Source organism: Rutilus rutilus (assembly GCF_951802725.1).
Source record: "Rutilus rutilus genome assembly, chromosome: 12".
NCBI classification, from domain to species: Eukaryota; Metazoa; Chordata; class Actinopteri; order Cypriniformes; family Leuciscidae; genus Rutilus; species Rutilus rutilus.
Window position 1 is genome coordinate 7,626,159 of NC_140217.1, and position 16,088 is coordinate 7,642,246.

Genomic DNA, 16,088 nt, shown 5'->3' on the forward strand with positions numbered 1-16,088 from the left:
AGACAAATAGGCTTTCACTGGGATGTCTTTTGACTGTTTACTCACCAACAATAAACTTCAGAGGAAGCTGCAGACTCTCATTCCGGCAAAGACTAATACCAATTAAGGAATGTGAGGTATTGCACCTGCTCATGCAGAAACAGGAACATATAGATGTGAGTTTAGTAGTTTGTTAGTTCTGTGGAGAATCATGCAGTTAGTTTGTGTAGTCAGAGACACTAAATAATGAACACAGTACATATAAAATACCGGTTGCAATTTTATTTCACATTGCTGTTCCGTTGCACTTATTATAGCTATTACAATAACTGGGTAATAACTAGGTACTAACCCTGAACCTACCCCTAAACCTATAACTTAACTAATGTAGTTATACCTTATATTAACCAGTACTTTCTGTGTAGCCTACTGTCAAATAAAGTGCAACCCAAATATCTTGTTTGAGCATGTGTTCACAAAACACATGATATGACATATTCACTAAAACTACAGTAAAAATCTGTTAATTGGTAAGTTATTATATATATACAGTGAAAAACTGTAAATGGTTTTTACTGAAAAACTTATTTTTTTTTGCAAATAAAAACTGACTTATAATATTCACAGTGAAAAAAGTAAAAAGATTTTCCCAGTAGTCCTTGTGTGACATCACATATGAATATATTTAATATAAATAAGGATGTTTTTACAGTGTGCATTATTAACTTTTTATTTAACAAATTATAGTATCATTTAACCTCAGATATTAAAATGAGATATTTTGAGATATGTCCAAGCTGCTCTTTTCCATAGAGTGAAAGTAATGGCGACCAGAGGCAAAAAAAATGACAAAATAGTCTGTGTGACAAATTGTGCACTATATTCCAAGCGTTATGAAGCCATACTGAAAATATTTTCATCAAAGCTTTCAAATATGCTCATTTTTTTAGATTTGGTGATTATGAAGAAACAATGATTGGTCTTTGAGTGCGCTGTATTTGAATATTCTTGAACACAAAAAAGATAGGAAAACTATGGCAGAAGGGAAGATTATCAGTGAATAACAATGCTCACAAAGATCTTGTATGTCTTTGAAAGACATGAAATACAGTGCACAAGTCTTATGGAGAACTTGTAAGGTCTATTTTTTCATTGTACTGTATTGTACAGTTGGGAGTGCAGCAACAATATTTTGCTTCCCTTTCAAAAAGAAAGTCATGACTCATGAGGTGGTAAATGCTTACCGAATTTATAGTTTTGCTAAACAATTCCTTATTTTCAATAAGTGAAAACCAATCAAATGTAGGAAAGAAATTACAATATGCAGACTTATACCTGCTTTGGCTTCAAAGCCTATGCTGAAGTCCTATTTAGCTGTACCCTTAGTGGAAGAACACTATTTGTCCTGACAGTGTGTCTAAAGGAGAGGAGGGAACGGGAAATATGTGCTAGATTAAAGCTAAGTGAGGCACATGCTGTTCATCTCCTGAGACTCATCCAAAAACTCACTTGGAGTGAAGCCGTTCCCAGTAACTGGAGCATTAAGATTTGCCTACATTAGTAAAATAGAATGTCAACACCCTAGACAAAATCTTACAAGGTGTGAACCCAAAGACACTAATTCAGGAAATTACATATAGTGAATTAAAAAGTTAAACTTCTTTTAAATAAAGAACAAATATCTGTTATCTACAACCTCTATATATGCATGTTCAGTTCCCAAAGAAATCCCGAGTATGTTGATGTAAACACCATTTTAGAGAGCCATACATGTTTGGATATATTTGTCCCTGTTGGAATGCAGTTAGCAGCGGGAGAGGAAGCAAATATTTGGCTGATTTGGCTGCTCGTATTTATTCAAAATATTTCACATGATCTATCTGTTGATGATAACCTTCTACTGAAAGAAAATGTATCGGGACAATGCACTGGGAAAATTTCATCAACTAAGTGCTTTATTACCCCTTATCTGTGATGATAATCAGTGCAAAAAGCTATCAAGTGAAGTATTGAGTGAGTATGAAGTGACTTACCTTTTAAGGAATAAGTGTAAACTTGAAGAACTTGGCAACTGATGATGTTTACAATGTTTGTGAGCTGTGCTGTTTTGAGGTGAAAGAAAACCAAACATAGTACAACACAACTGAGAGTCTTAAAAGTTTCTCAATAGAAGCACTCAAATTAAAGAAGGAGATTTTTTTTTCTTTCTTCTGAAGTACAAGTACTTTCTGATGATACAGACAATTAATTAGACAGTCAAAGGTTCGAAAAAAAGAGAGTAGCTTAAACAAGAAACTGTAGTTCAAATGTCATTCCTAGATATGTTGGCTTTGGCAAGATGAAAAGAGAGTGAAGGATGAAAACCAATCAAAAGAAAGAACGTTCAAAGTTCAAGGACCTGGGGCTTTACCAGAAAGACTCATGAAGCTATCTCACAATCTGGGCTTGTTTTGACAGTTCTTTAATGTACTGCCATTTAAGATGAGCACTCAAAGCACTTATCTTAAGATTAGCTAACATTTTCAACCCAGACTGCAGAAATGACCAAAATGTGCATAATTGTCATAGCGAACGTAGCTAAAATTAGTAACAAATATGTGTACTAAAAATAAGGCTGTTATTTTACTGCAAATGTAAATTTAATATTGCATGTGCAGAATTGAAAAGAAAAGGATACAAACACATCAAATTCAAAAGCAGTTAAACAGATCTCAAGACTATTTACATTTAATACATGAGGAATATGACTATTTTGTAACGGACTGTATTTTTCTTAAGAACCTAAACTGAATAACTAATACTATGAATATAAAAAACAACATAAAAAAATGAAATGTAGATATATTCAGTATCTAAAACCAGAGTGACAGAATATTTTGGCCTCTTTAATGGAAACTGTGCCCTCACTATCTCTATCTGTGATCATATGACATCCTCTTGTATGTTGGTTCTTGATGACTGCAGAGCTGGAAACACAAAAAGCAGCTGAATGGGATGAAAGCTTTTCAGATTTACACAAATTTACACAAAACAAGCAAAGTCAAACTCAAGCCCTTTCTTACCCATCAGGGTTATGACTCTGCATTGAGATGGCCATGTGGTTCTTGTGAATGCACTGTTGCTGAGCCTTTTAGGAAGAGTTTTCCTTTGTGCTCTTCTTTACTGCTGAGGAAATGATGGAGCAATCCATACATCAATGGCCTAAAAACAGGAAGAAAGAGCAATACAAAAAGCATAAAGGAATGGTTCACCCAAAGATGAAAATGCAGTTTTTAGAGCTTGAAGCCCCTGGTGACCATTCAAGGGATCATTCATCAATTACTCACCCTCGTGTCGTTCCAAACACGTAAGACTTTCGTTCATCTTTGAAACACAAGTAAAAATATTTTAAATTAAATATGAGGAAAGTCCACGCAACTACCACTTTGACGCTTCAAAAAGTTCATAAAGAGATCGTAAAACTAATTCATATGAATTAAGTGGTTTGTTCCAAATTTTCTGAAGAGACTCGATCGTTTTATATGATGAACAGATCGAATTTAGGCTTTTATACATTTAAAGTCTTACGGGTTTGGGACGAAGTGAGGGCAAGTAATTTTCACTTTTAATTGTACGGAAAAGAGCAGCATGGACATTCTTCCAAAATGTCTACTTTCAGGTTTCACAGAAGAAAAAAGTTCAAAGTCTTATTTTTGGGGTGGTCTATTCCTTAAATATGCAATGAATAAAAGTTTAGATAAAGTGTTTCTGGTGGTAAGAGTGAGTATTCGAGTAACACCATATATGTTGGTCTGAGCAAGAAACTCATTTATGTGTTAGTTACATCTAGACTTGACTACTGGAGTAGTGTTTTGGCTGACTTACCCAAAATCTCTATCAAACACTTATAATGAGTTCCGAATGCAGCAACAAGAATGCTTCCTCGTACTAGACAGGAATCACATCCAGCACTTAAATCACATCACACTCTGCTTGTGTCTTGCAGAACTGATTACAACAACCCTCTTATTACATTTTTAAATGTCTTAATGGTGTTGCGCCAACATTCCTTGCTGAAAGTGTCAAGTCAGATTTGAATCACTACATGGTCCCAAGCAGAGGATCTCATAATCAGACTCAATTTGCACTATTATAAAGTATCACACTCAAAGAACTCTTATTTACTTATTAAAGGTACAATATGTAAGAATTTTGCATTAAAATATCCCATAATCTCAAGGCCAGTGTTATATATTTTGTTAAGTTGATTACTTACAATATCCCAAATGTTTCCAACTATTTTTAAATCGTGAGAAAATTGCGATTTTAACCAAGGAAACGGGGCGTTAGAGCTGGGAGTCGCCAGTCAATTGCGTCATATCCGCGTTACCCTCGGTTTCCGCTCGCACTGCGTGGAGTCCTTGACAAATGCGGAAGTTGTAGTTGTAGCGTCTATCAAGCAACAAACGTTAGCTTGTTTCGTGCAGTCGTCATGGAACACAATTATTCTTTACTGATTGCAGCTGGTTCTGTCGACAAAGCATGCTTAATTTAATATTTTCCAAATGTAGCATTCGGTAATAGTTATGTTTATGTAAGGGAAGTATTATTGCTTTAGGTTTGTGTCTAGTTTATTGACATTGTTTATCACGTCTGGTGTTTCTGGCCATGTAAATAAATATAGCATGTGTTATACATAAAGATTAATCAGTATTTTGGCAAATGATGTGGGTATGTTCGAATGTACTTTTACAACAATTGTTTAGAACACGTAAAACTGCGCCGCGTTATCACAACAATGAATTCGACATACAGTAACATCTATGATAACCAATTTAGTATTAAAGGGATACTCCACTTTTTTCGGAAATAAGCTCATTTTACATCTCCCCCAGAGTTAAACAGTTGAGTTTTACCGTTTTAGAATCCATTCAGCCGAACTCCGGGTCTGACGGTACCACTTTTAGCATAGCTTAGCATAGATCATTGATTCTGATGAGTCCAGTAGCATTTCTTTCAAAATGACCAGAGAGTTTCAATATTTTTCCTATTTAAAACTTGACTCTTCTGTAGTTAAACCGTGTACTAAGATTGACGGAAAATGAAAAGTTGCGATTTTCTAAGCCTATATGGCTAGGAACTACTCTCATTCCAGCGTAATAATCAAGGAACTGTGCGGCTGTACCATGAGTGCAGCAGGCGTAATGATATGACGCAGCGCCTGAAAATAGTCCCCAGCTCGGTAACTTCTTCCAACGTGACCGGGACTAAGTTTGTCTAACCTATTAGACCTATTTTCAGGCGCTGCGTCATATCATTACGCCTGCTGCACTCATGGTACAGCCGCACAGTTCCTTGATTATTACGCTGGAATGAGAGTAGTTCCTAGTCATATAGGCTTAGAAAATCGCAACTTTTCATTTTCCGTCGATCTTAGTACACGGTTTAACTACAGAAGAGTCAAGTTTTAAATAGGAAAAATATTGAAACTCTTTGGTCATTTTGAAAGAAATGCTACTGGACTCATCAGAATCAATGATCTGTGCTAAGCTATGCTAAAAGTGGTACCGTCAGACCCGGAGTTCGGCTGAATGGATTCTAAAACGGTAAAACTCAACTGTTTAACTCTGGGGGAGATGTAAAATGAGCATATTTCCGAAAAAAGTGGAGTATCCCTTTAAACCTTACTTTTCTTGCGGTTAATTCATTTAAATGAAATAAAGGTGTGATGAGGTTCAAGAGTCAGGAAGGAAGAAGACGGGTCGGCGTGACTGGGACTCGTACTTTATTAAAATAAAGCAAAACAAACAAAAGTCGCGCACAGCGCATACCGTGGTAACCGCGACGGCACAAAACAGTTCAAAAATGAGAGCTCGGATCCACCGGTTTTCTTTCTCTGCGTCCAATTTTCTCTTCAGTCTCTCTCTCGTTCCAGCGCGCGGCTTATAAGCGGTCTCTCCACGCGGATCACAACAATAAGACACAGGTGTTCGTCATTTGTACTTGACCTACTTGCCTCCCGCTCGTCTCTTCTCTCTCCCATTACAGACCGCGCTGAACCACGCCCCCCTCGCCACAAAAAGCATGTCATTATAAAAATAAAACTTAACCTCATCCATGAACATGATTTTTCGATTCCCGTCTGACTGATTTACATCCACGGTGGAGTTTAAAACGACAGTTCCCATCATTCCACGCTCCTTCACATCGTCATCAAGCTACGCCGTTGTTGTTGTTTGGAATGTAGTGCCCTCTAGCGGCAGAAAATCTTGCATATTGTACCTTTGACTTCTTTCATTTTCTCCTTACTTTGTTCTGCGTTTACATTTCTCGTTGTTTTAATTTCTATTAACTTTCTAGTACTTCTTATATTTACTCAGTCAGTTTTATTTTCTTGTATCTCCCAACATGTGCATGTTTGACCTGCCAACATTTTAACTAACCCTAACACTGGCTCTCTGTCAGGTTTCGTGCTGATTTTAAAATTCTCTTACCTGTAAGGCTTTCCATACGGCTCCTCAAAATTGTCAGAGATCTTAAGCCCTTACACCCAAACGTGTGATCTCCGTTCATCCGAAGCTGGTCTTTTAACTGTTCCGTCAAATACTATGTAATTGTTTTATTCTATACGGTTTACTTACTTCTTGAATTGTTTTGATAGCATGCTTTTATTTTGTATTTTGTATCTGAATGCACTACAATAGGTAAAGTAACAGTCCATCACACTGACCCTGAGCCTCCTTATTGTTGAGGCTTGTACTGTACACTGTAATTCACTTTGTAAATGCTACTTTAAAAAGTGCTCTATGAATAAAGTTTTACTTATTTGTCACAATCATACTTACACTGCTTTGGCACTTGAATCTTCTGCGACATTGAGCTCATTGGCCATGAACTGACGGTCCAAGGGAACTTCAGGCTGACCTGATTCTGATACATCATTTTAAAGAAATCAAACTTCAAAGGTTTGTTTTTATAATGCATTTTATATTAAAGGGTTAGTTCACACAAAAAATTTAAATGATCCCATAATTTACTCACCCTCAAGCCATCCTAGGTGTATATGACTTTCTTCTTGCCAAACACAATCAGAGAAATGTAAAAAAAATACCCTGGCTCTTCCCAGCTTTATAATGGGAATGAATAGTACATGAGATGTTGAATCCCAAAAAAAGCGCATCCATCCAACATAAAAGTAATCCGTTTGGCTCCAGGGGGTTAAGCGATGCGTTTTTTGTAAGAAAAACATCCATATATTTATCACTTTATGAACCATAATCACTAGTTTCCGGTAAACGCGAGTCGAGTTACGGCGGAAGAGTGACCTCTGACCTGACGCATGATGTAGGATGTAGGAGTAGCATAAGCTTAGGTGAGAGTAGTAGACTTGTTTTAGACTTCGAATAAATGACCAGTGTTTTGTTTTGCTTTATCATCGTCATGCGTCAGGTCAGAGGTCACTCTTCTGCCGGAACTACACTCGCATATGACCATTACGGGAAGCCAGTGATTATAGTTGATAAAGTTATAAATATGAATATTTTTCTTAGAAAAACTCATTGCTTCGATTTGCTTCAGAATGCCTTAATTAACCCCCTGGAGCCGTATGGATTTTTATGATGGATGTATGCACTTTTTTCGGGCTTCAAAAACTCATGTACTAGTCACTCCCATTATAAAGCTTGGAAGAGCCAGGATATTTTTAATATAACTCCGATCGTGTTTGGCTGAAAGAAGAAAGTCATATACACCTAGGATGGCTTGAGGGTGAGTAAATTATGGGATATTTTATATTTTTGGGTGAACAAAGTTAACCCTTTGATATGTGTATAATGAGTGACCGTGCACATGGTCTTCCTGCAGGGCTCATCTGCTCACCTGCGGTCAGCACTGATGCAGTGTGTCTATACTTGTTGAACTCCAGGTATTCTCGGATCAGTTCATTGATCAGCAGGTTCTCGTGCGACAGCGGCGGGCGCGGCGTGTTCTGGTCATCCAGCGCGCTGAACACCTCCGCCCGGATCCTCGCCTTCAGCTGCCCGAGCACCCCACGGGCCTCCAGCGTCTCCTTTAAGGCTATAGAGACGATTCATGTGAGAGCAGAGAGAGACAGCAGTAGATTATTAATGTGAGAAACAGAGAGAGAGAGACTGCACTCAGCTGGGCTAACCTACACAACAACTGTGGAGAAATGTGGTGCTTTGGAAAACATATAACGTTAACAACATTAATATGAAACGTGACGACGGTAGACTTGAAATAAAAAAACTGTCCAAATAACCATAACCACTATTATATGAGGCATTATTGCAATTTTTGAGTATCAGCTCACCGCTTTTCAACTCTGTGATGGTTGCCATTGAAACCCTTCTGCACTTCTCAGACGCTTCCGCTAGAGGTCAGTTTGCGCTTACTACGCACAGTTGGACTAATACTTAGCCATTCCACTCTGGCCAGGGACATTAGAGGATCTTCATATTGGTTTTCAAAATCAAATAATACATTTCTTAAAATAAAGTAGATTTTTAACCTTTAGAATGCCTCTTTAAAAAAGCATTTTCATTGTTTAACACAAACACCATAAATCCAAGCATCACATCGTCGAAGGAGATACATAAATAAATAACTCTATGTGGTTAATCAACATATATTGCAAGTAATTAAGAGAGTTTCAGGGTGTTGCTTTAGTCCTTTTTTCCAACTTAAAGTCAAATTTGATCTGTTATGTCAGTGGAAAGATGACGTGGACAGCCACCTGACGTCATGCGGAAGTGAAGGTGGAGTGGCAAATCTTTCGCATGCGAAACTCTTTGGTCGCTTTTGTCCCGGAAGGACAAGCCTTTTCATCGTGTCAGTTGTCGTCACCCTTCGTGCCAAAACAACTTCTTTCTAGACCAGGCTGTAAAATGGCTGGAACAGCTTTAAAAAGACTCATGGCCGAATACAAACGTAAGTCACTTATTGGCAATTAAGTTACATTTAAAAGGCAGCGCACTGCTAGTTCTTGTGACTTGTGGATTTTACACTGTTTTGGTAGCAACAGTTTGGCTGCGGTTGTCCCCTCGAGCAGACACAGATAACGTTACTTCCAGAACTTCGCTGACATATGATGACAGTATGAATTATTAATAGGATGTAAGGCAACAGAAGTCGCACTCAATAAACTGAAACTGTATTCCGAAACTAATTTCTTTAGTCTAGTTCTGTCACTGAAATAAACTGTGATGATGATGATTTTTATTATATGTATTTACTGTTCAGCATATTTACATGAATACAGCTATTTTATCTTTTTTTTCTTCTTTTTTTCAGAACTAACTCTCAACCCTCCAGAGGGGATTGTGGCAGGTATGAAATAGGGCAGTTACTTAAACTGCTCCATTAACCTGGTTTTATTGTAGAGCAGAGTTTCTCAAACTCGGTCCTGGAGGGCCACTGACTGTCCTGCACAGTTTAGCTCCAACTCTGATCAAACACACCTAGCTGTGAGTTTCTAGTGATCCTGAAGACATTGATTAGCTCGCTCAGGTGTGTTTGATCAGGGTTGGAGCTAAACTGTGCAGGACAGTCAGTGGCCCTCCAGGACCGAGTTTGAGAAACCCTGCTGTAGAGTAACTTATCTAATGATTTATCTAGGATAAGAATATTGACTGAGACTCATTTCATCCATACAGGGCCTGTAAATGAGGAGAATTTCTTTGAATGGGAGGCTTTGATTATGTAAGTATTATTTTGTTTTGTTTTGTTTTCATTATTATTATTGTTATTTGGTTAATTTGCTCAGTGTGGGTGAGAAAAAGTGTTTCTTGAAATTTTAGTGACTGTTTCAATTCAAACAGATTTTCTCTGCCATGTCTAGTGTGACCCAGCAGAGAGGGCCATAGCTTGATTCGCTCGTTCACTATAGTAAATCTTTTATTATTCTTATTAATCCATTTAGTTTGCAGTGTACTGACAGAAAACAGACAATAAAATGTTAAAGAAAATAAAAATATACGATAAAAATACATTTTTCTTAATTATTATGAATATGAATGCTCCCAAAACAATAGACCACAACTATAATGATTGCCACAGATAATCGATACCGATGGAATCTCTTTCACAATCATTTTTCCCCCAGCTGATGAATGATAAAAAAAAAAAACATTGACAGCCAATCAGAATCCATCCTGAGCTCAAGCATTTAAAGCAGCAGACGACATAACTGCAGTGCATGCTTATAATGAACTGACAAAAATGTCCTATTATTAAGAAAAGTAATAGCACACCTGTCCTCAGCAGCTGAAAAATTGAGGTGTCGTTTGTAGATTAAGCATGAGACAAGTTACTCGCAGAATCATAACACATGGAAAAAGTGATGATAACTGATAAGACCAAACAATGTGTCCTCCGGTAAACCAAACTGGTGGTTAGATCAGTGGTTTTGACTGATAAGTTTTTAAGTGAAACTAATTGCCAAGCATAATAAGGAACAGTGTCCCTAGCAACTCCCCGACAGCTGTTCCACAGATACGGAACTGTGTTCGTTTGATGCGCTCCTCATCATGATTACCGATCAATATCTGCCCATAGAAACAGTATTTGATAGACAGCTGGATAAGTAAACAGAAAGAGATTTGCATGTTAAATGGGCCTTTGAGCATGATTCTATGAAGTTCTGCCAATGCTGTCAGTAGATCATTCAGATTTATGAAGTTGTGTGATTTTATGATTGTGATTGTTTTAATAGGTTTATTTTTTGTTTAAGTATATGTATTTTATGCGGAAGATTGTAAATGTTTTCACTTGCCTCATATTTTTAAGTGATTCTCGCAAATAAACTTTTGGAATACATTGGAATATTGTTTGTCCAAAAAATGCCGTTAGACTGGATTATTAATTTGCGTTGTCTTTTTTTTTTTTTTTTTGAGAGATGACTTCTTCTGTAGGTTCACCTAATTCCTGATGTTAATGATTTTTACTGTATTCTGAAAAATGAATTTCGGAATGAATCATTCTGAAAAGTTGCCTGTGTAAATGTGCTTTAAAATTTCTAATAAAACTACTGAATGCTAGGGATTTGCGGGCATTACAGTAATAGCTTATCCAGACATTATAGCTGCTGCTTAGGGGGGTCGAGGGGTCACTACTGGAATGCTTCAGTTCATTGTTTCTTATTAGCTCTGAGCTTTAGAACAAAGCATTAAATGATACAAATGAATAAATGGCGGTCCTGCTTGTCTGGATATATTGCAGCACTCTCTAAAATTGTTTCTTGGTTTCTTATTTTAGGGGACCAGAGGACACATGTTTTGAGGGCGGTGTGTTCCCTGCCATCCTTAGTTTCCCCTCAGACTACCCCCTCAGCCCCCCCAAGATGAGGTTCACCTGTGACATGTTCCATCCAAACAGTGAGTGGTCTTTATTCTGGACTACACATTCAGCATTCAGACAGTGTACGTGGGGTCTGGTGACTCAAATATTCATGAATGTCAGATTGCTTCAATTCAGTTAAGTTTTATGTTACAGTTATTTATAACAAAATATTCACATTAGAAATTATTTTTAGTATTGTTATATAATTAATTATTAAAGTAATTGGCGGATAAACAATGTTCACAACATAATGTTTTCATTAGCCTTGATTTAAATCTGGAGCGTGTTTCACATCTAACATGTATTAAAAACACACAGGCTCACTATATTTTCACATTGAATTCAAATAATTTCTAACCGCTCTAAGTTATTATGTAAATCAAATAACGTGACACAGAAAAGGAAATTACAGTTCTGTGTCTAAATTTTAAAATAAAGTCTCGAGTCTTTAAACTTAAATTATGGAAATTATTTAAAAATATATATTATACATTATATATACTACCATTCAAAAGTTTGAGGTCAGTATGATTTTATTTTTAGAAACTAATACTTTATAATTTCATTCAGCACGGATACATTAAATTGATCAAATGTGACAGTAAAGATGTTACAAAAGATTTCTATTAAATAAATGCGGTTCTTTTGAATTTTCTATTCATTAAAGAATCAGGGTTTCTACAAAGACATTAAGCATCACTGCTTTCAACATTGATAATAATAATAATAAATGTTTCTTCAGAAGCAAATCAGCCTATCAGAATGATTTCTGAAGGATCATGTGACACTAAAGACTGGAGTAATGATGCTATAACTGAATTTTTTAAAGGGATGGGCTAGTTCACCCAAAAATGAAAATCATTTACTCATCCTTATGGTGTTCCAAACCTTTTTGAGTTTCTTTCTTCTATTGAACAACAAAAAATGTATATTTTGAAGAATGTTGGTAACCAGACAGTTGACGACATCCATTGACTTCCATAGTATTTGTGTTCCTTGAATGGAAGTCGATGGGGGCCGTCAACTGTCTGGTTACCAAAATATTTTCTTTTTTGCTCAATAGAAGAAAGAAACTCGTTGTTTGCAACAACTTGAGGGTGAATAAGTAATTACATTTTTGGGTGAACTATCCCTTCAACAGTCAAAACCAATCATTTTAGGATTTACAGTGTTGGGGAGCCTCCAGGAGCAGGTTTGAGAAACACTTAATGCAGTTACAGTCCATAGACGTAGAAGAGTGTAGACTGTCCCAAAGTTTCTTTATGGTTAGGGCTAGGGCTGAAACGATGCGTGTAAATTAGTTGATTTGCGTGCAATGCGTCGATTCGTCTCGCTATTTATGTTCACCAATGATGGAGGTTCCCGGGCATACTGACTTCCAGCTGTTATTACAAAAATATCGAGCCTGATCTAAAGTATGGACATTTTTTTTTAAACAGAGACTGAATAAAATGGTGCTCTGCACGCTCTGTGATACTGAAATGGCCTGCCGTGATAGTTCACCCACAGCAGCACATCTTCTATCCAGGAGCATCTGAAAAGAAAACATCCTGGGGCTTTTCTACCTCAAAATTATGAGACTGCAGCCCAAGTATTTGGACTATAATAGTGAATTTTTATATAGCTCTAGAAAATGGTTGTCAGTCCCATATTTTGCGCTTAATACGGCTGCGTTCATACAGCACTTTTGCAACCGCTTACAAAGCATTAAACGCTGTTGTTGGTTATTTAAAATGTATAATGGATGAACTCACACCTCAATTGGACTCATTTATTTAATTACGCGCTCATTTATTTAAAAGTTCACGGTTTAATGGACACTGCCATGTTTGATACTATCACTACAGCTTTTGTTAGTTAGTTAGAATGTGGTTGTGACTTCAGCTGTTTGATCAATCAGCTGAATGAACATATTCAAGCAGCTACTTTAATCTCCTGAATGAACTAAACATTTCAGATTTTGCATTTGTAAGCAATTGCTGATGTAAATCCCCAAAAGTGTCATAGTAAACACCTTTCCTAATTAGGCCTCCACTATCTTTTGTGATGATTAATATCATTAGGTAAAAGTTCATACATAGATTAGTTACTGTTATTATTTATTGCAAAATGATTGGTTATTATTTATTGGTAAATTAACCAAAGGATGAATTCATTATTCAGAAAATAATCGATAGATTAATCGAAGAAGACGACCGATTGTAAAGATTAGGGCATTTCCTCTGGTCCTGCTGGTGGATGTGTGGACAGGGAAGTGGGCCCAGATAAAGGTCTTCCTGCAGGCCACAGATAGCAGCAGACCAGCCTGCTGTCCTCTGATGGAGCCGGGGCTCTGGAGGCGGTTATCAGAGCTGGACGGCTCAGATTCTGATCACTGTCCTCATCTGTGGAGAGAAAGAGGAGATAACATCAGCTGTGCTGTTGAGTGGCTGATACCGTGCAGTGCGGGGGTGGCTTCATTCAGGCCTGATCCAGGGTTAAAAAATCTCATCTTTATTTGTGTGCTAGACAATTTTAGCAGAAATCGATGTTCTTTTGATCCTTTGAGGGCCCTGACATCTGTTCGTCAACTCTTTTCATGGCCTTTTTATAATGAATTGGGAGAGTAGTTCACTATGTGGGATGAAATGCAGTGAATTGATCCACCATTTAGAGTCAGTTTGTTTCAGCTGCTGCACAAAAGAGAGTCACAGACAAAAATGCAGATATAATCAAGTCGCAAGTTTATTCAAATGTATTCAGTCAACCGGCAATGAAGACAGCAAAGATGTCTAGAGGACAAAGGGCAACAGAAAACTCATAACAGAACTTCATAACTTGTTTTTTTTTGTAGTCTATCCAGATGGACGTGTGTGTATCTCAATCCTGCATGCACCCGGTGATGACCCCATGGGCTATGAGAGCAGCGCTGAGAGGTGGAGTCCCGTGCAGAGCGTGGAGAAGATCCTGCTGTCTGTGGTCAGCATGCTTGCCGGTCAGTCACCATTCACTTAGTGATGAAGAAACTTTTTCACAATTGAGTTGTCTCGATCCTTCTTGCCTTAAAGTGGTTCCTGAGAGATCAACGATATATCTCAATGATGATGAGATCATATATAGATAAACGCTGCACGTTTTAAAGGTTATGTTGTATTATATATATTGAGTATATATACTTTTTTATGCATGTTTTAATACCTTTTATAATTTAATCTCATCAGTGCCTATCCTTAATTAATTGTAAATAATGATCCATTTGCTCCTACAGAGCCCAATGATGAGAGCGGCGCAAACGTGGACGCCTCTAAGATGTGGCGTGAGGACAGAGAGCAGTTCAATCGACTAGCTAAGCAGATTGTGCGCAAATCTCTGGGTCTCTGACTCTCCTGTGTACAGACACACTCTCACACTCCAGGACAGTGAGGATTGACGTTTGTGAGGATACGAAGTCCCAGCAGAAGAGTGAGTGTTGTAGTGTGCCCCCTACCTCCACCCGTGTGAGCACTTTATTCCCATCCAGGCTTTCATACTCTCGTCCCAGTCTTCCCCTCTCCTGTGATTGGGTGGATGCGTAGACAAATGGCTTTTGTCGAATAAGGCAAAATGTCATGCGTTCACCGGACAGTGTTTAATAGAGAGTCGAGCATCAGTCTCTGAAACGTTTTTCACAGCCATTTTGGGCTGCCGGTTTGTCTGTCACGCCTGTTACATGTCTATACCCATGAGATAACCAGTGGAATCACCATTGGTTTGAGGACAGTATGCTTTAATGCCTCCTAATAAAATGCATTGAGGAAATCATACGACGCAGTGACTATCACATCCACCTATTTGTTTATGAACAGACTGTATTACTGATCTTTTAGGAATGTGGGAAAAGATCATGTCTATTGATGGAGATTTAATAAATATTTTAATTACGAACATTTGATTACATTTAATGTTGAAATTTGGTAATGCACAGATCAGTCAGTGTTTTTGTCAAATTTCACTTTTTGCATTTATTGATGTTTTTACGATTCTGCAGCAGCAAGCTGGAATTGTCCAGCCTTCAGCTGAAAGACAGACCAAAATAATTGATTTACACCACCATCACTTCAATTAAGAAATGTTTCATTTCTTTATTTGGTATTTTGCCTTTCATCTGTTCTCAAGGATTGTATAGCCAAATAAAATCAATAAGTGTTTGTGATTTATGAACGTCTTCTGTTATTTTATTATGTGTATAAAATCCAAAATGGTTTCTGCACACTTCTGATGTTGCTCCAGCGCAGATGGGGAAAAAAGGGAAATTTGTCAAATATGCAGGGAAACATTTGCAGCTTGATTCATGTCATGTAACAGTAGGATAAAGTGGGTTAAGCTTCCAGTTTGCTTCCAATTTGATGAAAATGCTGTAGTAATTTAGTTACAGTTTAAGTTCAGTTTAAGAAAAGAATTACCTGCCATGTAGAGAATTTCCTACATGTACTTTTTCCTGTGTTGTCTTCTCTCTAAATCATAGGCAGCTGTATACAAAATACACTACTATTCAAAAGTTTTTAACGTTTTTGTGTTTAATGAATTTTCAGCGTCATTACCGTCACATGATCCTTTAGAAATCATTCTGATATGCTGATTTGCTCCTCAAGGAACATTTCTTAATATTATTAATGTTAAAAACATCTGTTCTCCATAGTTTTGTGGAAAACATGATATTTTCAGGATTCTTTAATTAATAGAAAGTTTAAAAAAGGTTGTTGAAATATGTAACATTATAAATGTCTTTAGTCACTTTTAAGCAATTTAATGAA

At 37.2% G+C, this 16,088-nt stretch overlaps 2 protein-coding genes across 2 annotated transcripts; one reads left to right on the forward strand and one right to left on the reverse strand.

Moving 5' to 3' along the window:
- Window positions 1-2,163: 2,163 nt before the first annotated feature.
- cep20 (centrosomal protein 20) lies at window positions 2,164-8,401 on the reverse strand. Its single transcript, XM_084427100.1, has 5 exons — window positions 8,291-8,401; window positions 7,837-8,034; window positions 6,804-6,888; window positions 3,042-3,180; window positions 2,164-2,945 (listed from the first exon to the last, which is right to left on the reverse strand). The coding sequence occupies exons 1-4, from the start codon at window positions 8,316-8,318 to the stop codon at window positions 3,051-3,053; spliced, it is 441 nt and encodes a 146-aa protein (XP_084283226.1). The 5' UTR covers window positions 8,319-8,401; the 3' UTR covers window positions 2,164-2,945; window positions 3,042-3,050.
- A 375-nt stretch (window positions 8,402-8,776) lies between these two features.
- On the forward strand, window positions 8,777-15,491 carry ube2g2 (ubiquitin-conjugating enzyme E2G 2). Its single transcript, XM_084426568.1, has 6 exons — window positions 8,777-8,907; window positions 9,271-9,306; window positions 9,633-9,678; window positions 11,233-11,351; window positions 14,150-14,290; window positions 14,564-15,491. The coding sequence occupies exons 1-6, from the start codon at window positions 8,865-8,867 to the stop codon at window positions 14,674-14,676; spliced, it is 498 nt and encodes a 165-aa protein (XP_084282694.1). The 5' UTR covers window positions 8,777-8,864; the 3' UTR covers window positions 14,677-15,491.
- Window positions 15,492-16,088: the final 597 nt, after the last annotated feature.